Here is a 15825-nt window from a genome sequence, read left to right as displayed (position 1 = left end):
TGCAGAATGAAACACAGCAAACACAGCAAGCCCTAGACAAAAACCTATTATCATTGTCGCTGCTGTTGTTTGAAAGGCATGAAGGGTTTCTGTTTTACTGGAAATAATGAAGATTTTTGAAATCCTCCATTGTTGAAAATCTGTATGAAATATTAACCCAATGTCTCATTTCCATTAGTAGAAAATAACGAACACTGTAGACACAATGAATGCAATCACATCATTCTTGGAATTCAAGGACCTAACACCATTCCTACTTCCAAATGCCACTTTCCATTAGGAGGCACTGAAGACATGAAAAGAATGGGACATAAGCTCAGAATATTTTGTCATCAATTTGCTTTGCTATTCCTTGACTCATTATGCTAAAAATAATGTGTTGTAATATTTTTATTTGTGCATGGGTGGTTAGAGACCACACGTTGATTCGCCCAATGTGCTGATTACTTTGTATATTATTTAATTTAATCTTATATTATATAATTTAATTTTTTATAATGCTAAGAGCTAAATATAATCTGGAGTGTTGATATTAAAATATTAGTACTTTGGTTAAAGCAAAACAGAATCAAGAGCAAACATCTATTAAGGAAAAATACCAGCTTTTAAACCTGGGTTTGCCTGAGTTTAAGTCTTTCCATGTTTTAATATGCCATGCTACCTCCTCATCCTTCTTGTCAGTCAAGGTTTTGGTATTAATGCACTCCTTATTGGCTTCATCTCTTTCATAGAAATCGCTGCCCAGTGGATTTCTCTGTACTTACTCTTTCTTTCCACCTGCAAATAGAAATTTCCCATTTTTTTTCTGCTCATAGTCACCATCATCTCGGACACTTTGTCTGGAGACCTGGTGTTATTTTCTTTTATGAGCATGAAAACTTCTGTAATGTTCTTCACCACTACCTACCACCTCCACTAGAAGCCCTAGCTATTATTGCAAAGGTATTTGGTGGGAGTTGATGTGTTCAGGGCCTGTGCATGCAAAAGGTTTGGTAATGTAAGAGCTTTCTGGAACCACAGACTGAACTCTCAGAAAGTTCTCTACCTATTTCCCAAGAATAGAGCTCTTTGGTGACCCTCTTGTGGACTTTACAAAAGACATTATATAGGTCAGGCCTATGGTGTGGGGAAATACACAGCTGTTGTTTTTCTTATAAGAACCCATTTTTCTACATAATTTTTTGGACCTTGAAAATATTGACAAACAAAGCACTTTGAATCGTGCTTTAATCATTCTATTCTTTGACATTTGACTTTTAATTTCATCTGCAGACACCAATTCTCTGTTGACAAATCTATTCTTTAGCAACCTCAATTCCCTTTTAATGGATTTGAACCAATGGAAAGAAGGCAAAAATAGTTTAGTCTCCAGCCAGGCACACAAAAGCTGGTTTAACTCACATTGCAATCAAAGTACAGCATATGGTTTATTCACACATTTGCCTAAGTCTTGCCCTAGCAATTTGGAAAAAATGTGTTTATGCTTTTATCAGATGATATCCTCTGAAAACACTTTAGTCCAATTTCTGGGAAACATGTTTCAAATTCCATGGCACAGCTTCAGTAGGTGTTATTCAGAGAGAAAGCTGTGCAACTTTGGACACAAAGCAGAGGCGTCAAGAGGCATATAGCAATGGGAACAGGGGAGGCCGTGAACACCAGAACATCCTGGGGGAAAATGGGTGGAAGCAGGAGTAGCATGACCAGGCAGTGGTGGGGCCTCTCAGCAAGGAACTAAGCACTCAGGGCCCCCGTGAGCCCAGGTCCTTGCAGGAACAAATATTTACCTGTTGACACAGGCATGAATTTCTCTCTAAATCTGGTGTTAAGCTCAATCTGCCTTCCCTGGTTCTCTACCCTCTTATCCCATTTCTACTCTCTTCCTCTGGGAAACAACAGCATTTTCAAGGATTATAAATACAGTCATTAACATGTCAGCTCCAACTCCACTCATCCTGAGGTTGACTTTTTCAGGGTCATGTGACACCACTTCCTGGTTCTTGGTTTTCCATTCATGTACATCTTGCAGATTATCAAAGTCTATTTTTGATGTTTTGCCTCAGAATTGAACACAGCTACATTTTTTTTTTCAGCAGTTGCCCCTTCACACCAAGACTTGGTTCCTGATGATCAGTTCTCGCATCCAGCTTCCACCTAAATATATGATCAGATAGTTCCCTTTGCTGCACCTTCTCTGCTCCTGAAAAAAAAGTTTTTCTTCAGCCAAGAGACTAAAATATTATCTTCATTGCTTCTACCTGTCTAATATTCTATATGGTCCCTAATTAGTTAATGAACTAATTTATTCCCTTAGCCAATATTTAGTAAATGTGCATAATGTTTGAGACGCTGTGAGGGATATTAAATGAGGGAAATGGGTCTTCACTATATTGTAGTCTATTGGGGTAACACATACAAGCATGAGGTTCACCAAACTAGGTGGTCCTTACGGGAACAGCCAGAAAGGGTTAAGGGCAGACAGAAGTATTTGAATTGCACTGTAGAGAATGAGTAGAATTTGGACTACCAGAGACGGCAGAGAAGTGCACTTGGGGAAGCTGAAAGCACAGGAATAAAGAAACTAGGCCGAGTGCATATACTGAGAAAAGAAGTTCGTATTGTTTGGCTGAAGTGGAGGGTATGGGATAGGAAGTCATATATAAAGTAGGCGTAACCTACAAGTTTCCCAATTCAATATATTTTTTTCCTTTTCTTTGAAGGTATTAAAAAACAACAGCCACAACAAAAGTTGGCTTTAAGCAGCTACATCAAAGACTGATATTTGATACAACAGCTAACTTCCTAGCGAGAACCTTTGAATAAATTAACAAGAAAAATAGTCAAATCATTCTCCTCCTGTGTGGGGGGTGTGTGTGTGTGTGTGTGTGTGTGTGTGTGTGTGTAACAGGAAAATCATAAATAAAGTAAGAGTGGATTTAATATCATTCTTCCTAGTCAAAGGAGTCCTTTCACCTTTACTGTGAGAATATTCAATGTACATTTTAAAATTTTAGAAAAAACTTTGAAATAAATAATAAGGCAAAAAGTACTAAGGCTTGAGAAACCTCTTGGTGTTCTTAAGGCCATTCAGTCAGATGACAACACCCCATAGATGCAGAAGCATGAAAGATACTTCTCAGTCCTCAGAGCGGTTCATACAGGTGATTGTAGGTTGCTGGCACTCAGCTCTTACGCTGGTATCTGGATAATAATTTTTAATCATTATAGAGTATCATCATCATGTTGAGGCAACACAAATATTTTTAAGAATTGTTCAGGATACTGCAAAACTCTCTCACCTTCAGCGATTTTATTTAGAGTATATTTTTACCCCCTGGCACTTGTCAGTGTCTCTGTACTCAGTTTTTCATTTCTGTGCTTACACTGGTCAATACCTTAGCCCTTAGCTCCTCTGGCCCCCACTGAAGGCCTTACTGCACTTTAATCTCATCTGATTACCTGCCTGCAGCTCCCTCTGGAGAGGCTGCTTCATGAGAGTAGGGATTGTGGTCTCTTTATACACTTGATTCCCAAGCCTAGCTAAGGCTGTGACAGCTAATAGGCACTCAATACATGTTTGCTAGGCGATAAAGCACATCTTTCTAAGTCATAAAGACCACAGAATAGGTGCTCCTGCCATATGTGCAAGACAGGCTTTGGGTCTGCAGAAGGTCTTGAACTGCAGCCCTATCACTACTTAACAAATTGACTTTAGGTAAGCTAATCTTTTAAGTTCCAACTTTTGGAACTAAAGATACCTCCTTGTTTGTTGAGAGGATTGAAAAAGATAATTGTGTAAACCACCTGTCCTGGTGCCCAGAGTAAGTGCTGGTTCCTTTTCACCTTTTCTGTAATCTTCTACCACTTTTCACAAATAACTGTATTACTCAAAAATAAGCCAGCTTTCTAAATTAGAAGATTAAGTCAACAATTAATTTTTATCCTACAACATGTATATAAACTAAAAATGGACATATCTCAGTGGGGAATTTGGGGAATTAGAATAAACTGACTCATACATGGAGACAGAAGATGAATATATTGAATATCTAAATTAGGGGTGTCAAACTTATTCTCACTGGGGCCACATCAGCCTCGTGGTTGCCTTTAAAGGGCTAAATGTAATTTCAACTCCTTAACAGCTAAGGAGTAGTTACATTTAGACAGTCCCCAAATTATTTCAGCCCTCCGAAGGCAACCTCCAGGCTGATATGGTTCCCGGTGAAAATGAGTTTGACACCCCGGGTCTAAAGGGCTGTCACTTAGCAAAATCCCATGTCTCCGGAGTGATTATGGAGGTGTCTCAAAATTCGAAGAAGGACATTTTGACCCACTGTTGGGACTCAATGCCATTTGACCCCTGCCTCTACCTGGGCACCGTCATTTGTTTCATCTCATGTTGTCTGCTTTGTGTTCAAAGAAATAAAGACATATTTTTATTATTGTGTTCAATCAATAAACATGATCCGTAGAAATGAGACAAATACAATGGACAATGTTTAAACAGAGCACGTTAAAATTGGTTAGTTCCCAAAACAAAACAACCTGATTGAAAAATAAATGTTCTTTAGAAACAGTCAATGCAAAATAAAATTTACAATACCTAAAATTACCCAAAGTAAACTTTGTCACTGATCAAAAATGATGGAAGAATAAATCATGAAAGAGTAGTTCTCAAAACCTTAAATTAAGAAAACATCCTTTCTGATATGGGATTAACAATGATTGATTGATGGATTAAATCTTTGGTATAATATTTATGTAGAAAAGAACTTGTCTTGATAGAAATAATTTTAATAAAATTTTAAAAGCAAGTATAAAAATGGTTTAAATCTATTGTACAGGTATTTGATCCAAAAAATTAATTTAGGATGAGGAAGCTTTAACAAGCACCCTTTATATGAGAACTCAGAGATGTTGCCTTCATTCCAATGAGAGTGACTGTATTACTCAACATACAATGGAAATGTCTGTAAGGGTCAAGAGAGAGAAGACAAACCATCCCTCAGGTTTGTCAAAATGAGAGAGGTTCAAAATGGTAGGATCAACATATTGACTCATCAAAACCAATTCAGCCTTTGGTTTAATAGAATGGTATCTCTGAATATAGTTATTGACTGATAGAACATAGAAAATTTTACAAAAATAATGCCATTAAGCTTATGCCCAAAGAAGGAATCCTTAGCTTCTAAAGAATAAAAAGTGTTCAATTGACTAATTTGAATAACACCAAATTCTAAAATTTAGCAGTGACAATGAATTGTTATTTGTCTCTCTCACTCTTTCTCACAACACACACTCACTATGGCCATACATTGTAAATAACGGCTGCCATGATGTCACCTGCTTTAGCCATTCACCAAGCCTGTGAGAAATCACAGACTTACATCTGCTCAGTTGTCAACAACACAATACTGAATTATTCATTTAAGAATATCTAACGCTTCAGAATCCCATTATACCATGGGATTTTGGGTTTCTGAAAATATATTTGCATTGTTATGAACAAATGTTTTTGTATGAAACATATAAAGCACTGTTATGGAGATAGAAATCACGTACTCTCACATATGACATATGCTTAATACAAATCACATGCTAATTGAAATCATTTTATAGGTTACTCCTGAGGAAATCAGAGTCACTGCACATTCCAAAACACACCATTTCAGCCACAGAATAGCCGTGCCACCTGCGAACCTAAGCCAGTGCATTTTTTAAAATGAATGAAACTAGCTAGTACTGAAACATGATGTTATGGGCAGATGATAAAATTAGAAATACTGGCCTCCTATTGTGCATCACATTGAAAAAAGCCAATCTTGACAGAATTCCATTTTAAACTATGATAGAAAGGTAGCTAAAAGTAAATCTGTAATCCCTGACCATCAGCAGAAGGTTTGCAGTCAGGACTGCAGACAGTTTGGGCACTGGCTTCAATACTGCAAAAAAAAAAAAAGGAAAAACATACCCACTCTTGGGAACAAAACCAATTGCTGCAGTAATGATTTAATGGAATCTGCTTGTCAACAACGACAATAATGATGATAGCTAAGACAATAGAAGCAGTGGCGGCAGCAGCAGCTGATGTGCACAGAGCATTTGTATCGTTTAATTCTCGTAACAACCCGATGAAGTGCCTAACCCTACCTCTGTTTTGCAAATGAGGAAATAGCACCTTAGACAGGTAAGTCATACATGTCACCTGACAGATGCAAAGCAGAGGAGGCCAACTTTGAAGTCTGAACCTAGAACTCACATTCTTAAAAACTGTCATATAGCATCTTATCCTGTGAGACTGAATACAGGTTCACAGGGAGCTGTCAAGCTCAAGGTTAACTTTCAATATCTTTGTAAGGGGAAATGGATATAGAGTTCAAAAGCTACATTGACTTTTATATCTGTCTTTAATATTTCAACAGAATGAATTTTCTGATATTCAGTTTCTGCTTGTCTGTTTAATTTTGGAGTAGGGGGCAGGGGCATGGACAGATATACCAGGCCACAAGTCTACCAGTTTTAGTTTGTTTGTTTATTTATTTTTTATCCTCACCTGAAGACATTTTTTTCATTGCTTTCAGAGAAGAGAGAGAGAGAGAGAGAGAGGAAGGGGCAGAGAGAGAGAAACACTGATTCAAGAGAAACATCGATTGGTTGCCCTCTCCTATGTGCTCCAACAGGGGACCGGACCTGCATCTTGAGTATGGGCTCGGACTGGGAATGGCACCCACAATCTACAGGACGACACTCCGACCAACTGAGCCACACCAGATAAGACCAAATCCACCAGTTTTAAAAAGAGGGACTTCATAAGTAGTTTCTGTCTTGAATGGGGTTCTGGGCTCTGAGTTTCTGAGGAAATAAAATTAGGTTTGTCTTTGTCCTTCCTGACTAGTCTCAATGGCAAAAAACAAAACAAAATGACTCAGGTCCGGGTAAAGGAGATTTTATCAGTAAGAAGATTTTGGCTGTAGCCTCCATAGGGTCTTAAACTATGAGACACATTTTAATTATTTCTTCTGTTTGTAGCTAGTTGGAGAAACACTAAATACAAGGAGAACACCCACACATTCACACATGACAAAAAAGAAGAGAGGAGTTATTGAAAGTTTTATGCCAGATGTCTAATTAGTTTAGATAAAATGTTTAATTATCTTGTATTTCCCATTATGTATTATGAATTATATTCATGTTTGTAAAAATCTCAAATGGGGAAAGTATCTCAGTGGAAATTCTTTATAAATCTGATACCCCTTTACAAAAATATTCACAAAATCAGCATAACAGAGGAAAACTTTTCATTAGTGCAAGTCTATGGTGTGTGAGATCAGTTTCCCACAAACAGCATGCATACTCCTTTCTATAGGGTACACAGCTGGACAAAATATTTGGAAAATATCACAAAAAGAAGCATTTTCTGCATTTCTACCTTTTGAGTTTACAAAAAAAATTCCTAAAAGACTAGATTAGCTAGATCACACCTTTTCTGGTCTTTGTTGTCTCAGGGGATTATATCAGCACATCCCAACCAGAATTCCAAACATTATTTTGGACTTATACCCTTTTCTTACCCACCCTGTCTCAGGGGTGGCAAATCGGTAACCTATGCATATGCTTAATCAGCCCCCCTGATATTTTGTTTGGATCTTATACTGTGCTTTTCAAGTTGTGAATGATTTGTCCATGTTTAATTATCCGAGATATTTACCAAAGAAATCTCAATTTCCCTGAAAGTCCTAATTCCCAAGTTCTCTAGAAAAATCAGATGAGGTCACATTTTATCTGTACTGGTGCTAGGGTTGGGTCATGGTTGGTTCTTGCACTCTCCGCTTTTTTAGACCTTGATTCACTGACCTTTACTTTGATGCCTGTCCTGCTTCATCCCTGGACGCTATCCTCTTTCTTCTCTGGGCTTTTATTTTGTGACCCTAGCTGTTCAAGAATTCCTACTTTAAACAAAGTCATCTCATCCACTCATTCTTCCTCCTGAACACTGTGAAATTTTCTCCTTCCGTGCATTTCTTCACACTGTGCCCCTTACATAAATGTTCTCTGATTAACCTGCCTCCAAAATAGTGAAGAACTCGCATTTTGAAATCCAGTTCCATGGTTTCAAGAACCACTGAAACCATTGGTTTCCTCTCTGAAGAAATACTATCTTCACAGAATTCATTTAGAATCACCTTTACCTTCCAATGTTTAAAAAGTAATAATTTTTTGTGCATTTTTGTATCCACCTCTTGACTTTCTAACAATATAGTACACTTCTAGAAGGCAGGCTCTGATTTACAATTCTTCATATTGCTTGTAAATTATCCTTTTTAGGGCCTCATAAAGTATCTATTTTATAGTAAATACTGGAAACTTTGTAGGGTTTAAATACAACCATTTCGATGACTCAGTTCTCTTTCTGTTCCATTCTTTCTCCATATCTATAGTCTTAGGAAAATAATATGCAGTTCATTAAATTGTCACTTATTTTAAAAGAATTACAATGATTAATATAGTAACTAGAAAGAAATGATGCTATATTAAGTACATTTAGTGATATCTTCTTAAGACAGCAGCATAATTTACTTTCCTGGTAATTGAACAATTCTGTTTGAAGAATTGGAGGTTTGAAGTCTTAAGTCTGAATGGTATTCCCACATAAAGGCATTCCAAGTGCAAATAATATCTGAAGTAATTAACCCATATTCAATTGGCCTTTTATAGGCTGAATTACAACCATTTTTATATTTCAGATAAAACATATAATGAGATCACACTGGAATTTAGGTTATTTTGGGGGGGTTCAGAAATTGGTACTATGGTTCTGGCAAGGTTATGAATATATATATATATCAAGATACATATCTTCTTTCTAATATATATATTCTATATATAAGATATATGTTCTTTGAAAAGAGGAATTGAAATCTCCATATGTGAAAATGAGACAATTAATGTAATTAGAAATCAGTAGTGAAGAGTTAACTTCAAAGTCCCATATAAACTGAATAACAATTTTAAAATATTCCAACACTTAAAATATATAACATTAGATAGATTATTTGGGAACAATGGAACTGAAAATTAGTGAGCTAAGTGTCTAATTCACCAAAGAGGAAACGAGAGTGCCCCCCAAATCTATGAAAATATGTTCTACCTTACTCAGGGAAGTGGAAATCAATGTAAAAATTAGACACTATTTAACACCCTTGACTCTTCCCCCTACCCACATCCAATTTTCACAAATTTAAAAACATTGGTGACAATTGTTCGTGAAAATCTGGGGAAGGAACATATATAATACTGCCAAATAAGAAATTGGCACAACTGCTTTAGAGAAATGTTTAGCAAAATATATCAACTTAGCAGATTTACCTTTTGAGCAAGTGCAGTGCTATGTATCTTGTCCCGAGAAATTCTTACACATGTGCACAACAAAATGTGTTATTTGATGGCTGATTGTTCACTAATTGTAATAATGAGAGGTGCAAAGCAACTGAGAAATGGACAAATCAATTAAAAGTATGAGCAACTGGCTTACTGTGCAATACAATTTTATTAAACAGATAAAAATAAATATATAGGTATATCTATTATTACAAATGTATTTAAAAAAATGAAAGTTTCATGGGAATATAAAAAGTTACAAAGGAAGCAAGCAATCCCAGCCTCAGTATAAATTATCTGTGTGACCTGGAACAAGTTGTTTCATCTATATGCTGCAGTTTTCTAAGTATTGGACTAATAGTTTTGGGCTCATAGAATTATGGCAGGATTAAGTGAATTAATCGATGTACCTAGAACAGTGCCTGGCACTGAGAAAGCGCTGTGTATGTCTGCTATTATCATTACTACTGCTATGATGACCACTACTACTTCTACTCTTTCTACTTCCACTTGTAATGATTTATGTGGAAGTTAAAGAAATACAATATAACACATTATTTTACCAAAAAATGTGTGCAGTAAAAATAGCATCTAAGAAAATCTTACACACCAACTCTAGAATAGTAAGTAAGGAGGAAAAGAGGAGGGAGCAGGTGGGAATTATAATGCATCGGGGATTTGGCTTTGGCTTTATCTGCAATACTGTATTGATTTCAAAAGCGGAAATTAAGCAAATACAGCAAAATGTTTAAAAAGATATAATTTCCAGAGGGGCTCTATTATATTCATCCTAAAACTTCTTTGCTTAAAAATGTTTCATAATTTAAAAAAGAAGTTTCCAAGAAATAAACTTTTTAAACTTATTATCCTTGTTGTAAAATGGGGTTGAAAGTATTTGCCTCACAAGATTGCAATAAAGATCAGATGAGAAAAGGCACACAAATGCACCATATTAAGTGCTGTACCATGCATGTAGTTTGTGCTTGATAAATGTAAGCTAAATATTTATTTGATATACATAAATTATTTTTAAAAATGTAAATAAAGTATAAACTTACAAGTTATTCCATTACTCATTGAATTTATTTCCACTCTGTGTGTGTGTGTGAATATACATTTTTGTCCTAAATAGGAATCATAGAAATTGAATCCTCAGTTCTTCACTTGAAATAACCTAAATTTTCTCCATGTCATTTAATATTCATTATAATCATGGTGCTTAAAGACCTATTATTTCTTACATTTGTGTTTTCTTGAGATCTTTTTCCCCTGTCCTTTTCTCTGTGTTCCCTAGTTTGCATGATTTATAAGGCATATGTGCTATTTTAAATTCTAGTTGATGGTGATATTTACATTTTCAAAAGGCCATTTAATTTATAGTTTTCTACTTATTGGTCTATGTTGAGAATTTCCTCTACCATTTTAGTACCTCTTTTCTCTACCTTCATCTCAAAGATGGAAAATTTTATACAATTTAAAGACTCTGGTATTCTTGGTTGGAATAAAAAAGTTCATGGGCCTGACAGAACCACCCTTCTGTTTTGAAGCTGTCTGTGCATAGCGGGAAAATTGTTCCATTTTCGTGGGTACCTTCCTTCTCAGAATCAAAGGGCACAGTGTGACTGTGTGATAAAGAACTTCCATTAGTGTGGGTCTCTCAAAAAACTCAAGTTTTTCTGTTGATTATATCTAAAAAATCCAATCCTATTTACCTGCCTTTTAGTGGAAATTGCTTTCATTTCTTGTAATAATAGATCAATGGTTGATCCTAATTTTCAATGATGGCTGAGATGTGACATGATGTCTTTTTTCTGCCTTTCACATGACTCTTAGTGGGTAGATGGGAGAGGCTTCATTGAGGGCTGTTATTAAGGAACACTCTTATCTGGATCCAATATTCTAAAACCTGCTGAAGGAGGGAAATAGGTGAAGAAAGGTAACTAACTTAAAAATACTGACATTCTGATTGTTTTCTATGGAACTCACATTTTATTTTCTATTATTTCTATTATTTACCTTAGAGTAAAATTAAAAGTCTTTTGTCTTTCTCTTTTTCACATAAAAATAAGATAGGTTGATGTTCTGAAGATTCTGGAGATCTTTTGTTCTGACCACCTCATTTTTCACAAAAGAAATATGAGGCCTGGAGCCAGGATTAAGTTCTTAAACTCATGACTCCTAGTCCACTGTTCATGATGCTTCATCAAAAAGAAGCAATTAAGTAATATCAGAAGTTTAGAATATATTCTCTCTAGGGTTCTTTCTTACACTAATATGCTATGAATCTACGAACCAAGGTTGCCTTGAATAGAGAGGAACTGAACTACAGCCACCTCAATTACACTAGGTCATTGAGTATAAAGGTTGATAAAAAATGTTAAAGATACTTTGTGAAGAGGCACCAGCTAAGCTAATTAGAACACTAGGTAAATAACAGAATTCTTAAGATATGAGGAAGTCAGCTTTGCTTCTCACTATCCTTTAGAAATTAAATCAGAAATAAAATTTTGAATATTTTAAACACAAATTTCTACACCCCTGCTAGACAGTGGCATTGCTTTTCTTAATTTTCATTTCTTAAAGGTTTCATGTAAAATGAAATTATTTATTGAGCTTGTTTGCATCATAAAATTGGAAGTACATGGTTGTGGCTAAAATCATCAATTATTAAGAAATTTAAGAAGGAGAGAATTAAACAAAAAGGATTTCATGGTATGTACATTATCGTGCAGAAAACAATTACATCCTAATGGTACAAAACCTGGAAAGAACAGAAAGATTAAAACATGTTCTACTGATGAGTTAGGGCAACAAGGACCCAATTTTTAACTCAATGAAAAACATGTCAACAGACTAAGGTATTATTTCTTCAACATACCTATGTTTCAGGTGTAAGACAGTTTTCTCAAAGGAATTGTTAATTAGTAAATCTTCTCTGCTTTGTTAATTGTTAGTAAATTAGTAAATCCTCTTTACTAATTGTTAATTAGTAAATCCTCTCAGCCCTCAAGTTGAAAACAATCTTGGAGACCATGCAGCTCTGGGATGCTTTTCTTTGTTTCGGTTACCAGGGGCCCATGAAAGAACATCATGGAATACACAAACTGCCTACAAGTTTATGCAAACTACTTTTACCTGGGTATATGTAAATTTATCACCAGAGATATACAGCTCCCATTCATTTTTCAAAGGGGCTATGACTCAAGGATTGAAACTCACTAAGAACTGGTCAAGCATCTCATTTCAAAGACAAATATGGTTTGGTCAAATTTCCTAGGTCATGCACCTAATCAGTTGTAAGACGCTGGTTAGAATTGAGGATCCCAACTTTTACTATGAAATATATGTTTGAGGGCCATGATTTCAGTTTGGTTTGATTCTCTGGAGTACCAAGCATCAAAAATAATGTTTGTTAGTGATTTATAAATTATATTTTCAGTAAAATTCTCTAGTGGAGTTAGAGCAAATATTTAATAAAATAAATAATTTTCTCAAACCAGTAGCCAAAGGGACATAGACTTAGACAAATCAGGGAGAAATTTATTAATACTTTACATTATATGATTACCTTTCTAAAAAACTCAAGGAAACTAATTAAAATTTATTAGTTACATATTTGAGATATCTATAAAGTATTATTTTCAAGATCCTAGATTTTCTTATACCAATAACTGGAATGAAGTTAGTAAAAAATGGATACCAATCCTATAAGCACAAAAACGTACTGTACTGAGAAATAAATTTAGTGATAAATATATACAACCCATGTGAAGAAAACTACACAATTTATATTTTTAAAAATTCAGATAAATGGAGACAAATAACATAACCTTGGGTGGCAAAAATACTTCATGTTATAAAAGCATCAATTTCCCCCAAATTAATACCTGAAATGAATGCTAATTAGAAAAGCCATTTAGATTTTTTGGGGGGAGGGATTTTTTTTTTATATTGATCTACATGAGTAAATTGGCTAGCATGACGTCATTCCATTTCCTGCACCCAAATTGAAACAGTAGAATAATCATAATTCTACAATATTAGTACAAAACTAGACAGTTAGTGAAGAAAAACAAAACCTAGTGCCAGTCTAGCATGCCTAATAATTAAGTGTGATTAAAATACCATATTTCATTAGTGGTAATAAATGGATTATATAATGATACTAGAAATCTAGTAAGGCATTTAAAATATCATACATGTATGCATACATACAACCATAAATTAGATCTAAGCCTCAATCAGCTTAGATCTAACTCAAACTGCCCTGACCACCGGAAGTAAACCCCTCTTCTCTTCTCTTGGAAGTCCACATTAACCTTCTGAGCTCCCCTAAAATTAGTGTTTTCTATGTGAATGGGTCTCCATCACCATGCTCATTTGAGAACAGAAGCGTTTGGAACTCCCTGAGCCAAAACCTATTACTGTCTCTAAACTTAACAACCAGACAACTCAGGAAATGATTATGAGAAGAATGTAGTTATTTCATTTTCGATTAAGGTTCTTGTGGTTGACATAAATGAAAAAAAATGAGTTCATATGCCAACATGTTAGATTCACTTGTACAGGATTATGTAACAGTTGGAAAATTTCCCTTAAACTCCTATGTATAAAGGAAACACAAAATTTTACAAGTTATACTATAAATATCCAATCCTTAAATATTATATTAATATTTATCCAGAACAAATATCACAATTTCTCAAAGTATGCTTAATGTAGAAAGTTTGTCATTATAATAGCTTTCTCTTTCTTTAAAAAAAGGAAGAATTTTTTTAATATTAACTTGCCACCTAAAATACAAATGATTATTTTCTTATGATTTTGAATATTGTAATGATTGGCTATAGGCTAGTTACTTAATGATTTACTATTACTCGCCCTGCATTGGATATGTCAAGATAAGATCACACATTACTTATCTACACACTTCTGCAGATTTGCTGGTTATTTTAAACAATAAATGCATTTGAAAACTTAATCCATTACTTTTTGAAAAAATTATAAGGTTGTTCCAGAGAACTTTCTCAAAAGGAATCTCTTGTATCAGGGACTTTCTCCTTGCCAAAAAAAAAAAAGAAAAAGAAAAAGAAAAAAGTGACAAATTGACCATCAGAGGCTGTACTTTATAAAGGCTTATCTTTCACTTCCTCCAAATTCTAGACAATCTTCCTTTTCACTTAAAAAATGGAAAATGTGACAAATATAAGCCCTTACCAACTTCCCACTTCAGAAGGCTGTTGTCTTCCCTTTCCATTTTTCCAATGACATACCAGATACACGCCATCCAGTGTGCAAGAAGCGCGAACATGGACATGAGCAGAGTCAGGACAATTGTGCTATGTTGGGAATAACGGTCTAGCTTCTGCAGGAGACGCAACAGACGCAGCAGGCGAACGGTCTTCAGGAGATGCACCAGAGACACCTGCAGCAGGAGACAGAGCAACTCAACTCGGCTCGTGGGCTCACTCAGTGCTGTGGCAGGTACTTCAACTTACAGCCCCTCGGGAAAGTTCTTGAAATTAAGTATAATCATGCTTCCCTTGGTATGACCACTCCTAAGTCATCCCTTGACATATTATATTGGGAAGCGATAAGACAAAGACGGACCATTTTTTTCTTTGAGTAAATATTTATGTTCCTTAATTAAGATTTAGCTCTTGTTTTCCTACCTGTGTGATTCAATATAATTTTATATATTCTGATACACAACCTAAACACATTATGATATCAGGATTGTGCATAAGGCACCTTATACTCTCACACACACCTTCTTTCAGTCCCACTTTCCCATCCTTTGTGTAAGGGGATTCTTTTTTTAAATTTATTGATTGATTTTTTGAGAGGGGGAGAGAGAGAGAAACACCGTTTTGTTCTGGAATGAACTTATTCCACTTATTCATGCATTCATTGGTTGATTCTTGTATGTGCGCTGACCAGGGATTGAACCCACAATTTTGGTGTATCAGGGTGATGCTCTAACCAACTGAGCTACTCAGCCAGGGCTGTAAAAAGATTCTTTATAACAATAATTTGTATAGCCTAAAGTAAAATCCTTTAAAGTGGTAATAAAAGTAACATTGAATTTTGAACAATAGTTACAACTTTAACCCTTGATTAAGTTCTGTTCATAAGTACAGTATCTTGCTTCATGTGTTATACCATCTTCCTTCTAGTATTACCAATAAAGAAAATACTTGCTTGAAGCTTCTACATTCTCAAACATACTCTGGAAACCAATATCAAATGGAAAATTTAAAGAACGTCTCCTAGGTCCTGTCTTTGCATGCATTAAAGCAATGGACTTGTAGCTAAAGGCTATTTTCCTAACTTTAGGGCCCAACTGAAAAAGGAGCACCCCTGGTATTCACCAACATAGTTATTACTAACAACACCCATAGTGTACTAACATATAGGCCTTTCATACCCTCAGAGGGTCTCAAAGAG

At 35.3% G+C, this 15825-nt stretch overlaps 1 protein-coding gene across 1 annotated transcript in view; it reads right to left on the bottom strand.

Moving 5' to 3' along the window:
• KCNH8 (potassium voltage-gated channel subfamily H member 8) overlaps positions 1–15825 on the bottom strand; it is a 223862-nt gene that overhangs the window by 80116 nt on the left and 127921 nt on the right. Inside the window, exon 7 of the mRNA XM_037070746.1 lies at positions 14596–14803. Within this exon, the coding sequence (XP_036926641.1) occupies positions 14596–14803 (208 nt within the window). The remainder of the gene's footprint in view (positions 1–14595; positions 14804–15825) is intronic.

The sequence above is a fragment of the Sturnira hondurensis genome, unplaced genomic scaffold (genome assembly GCF_014824575.4).
Source record: "Sturnira hondurensis isolate 20B ecotype Veracruz unplaced genomic scaffold, ASM1482457v3 Scaffold0019006, whole genome shotgun sequence".
Taxonomy (NCBI): domain Eukaryota; kingdom Metazoa; phylum Chordata; class Mammalia; order Chiroptera; family Phyllostomidae; genus Sturnira; species Sturnira hondurensis.
Note: the sequence above shows the minus strand (reverse complement) of the source record. Positions and strands in the feature narration are given on the sequence as shown.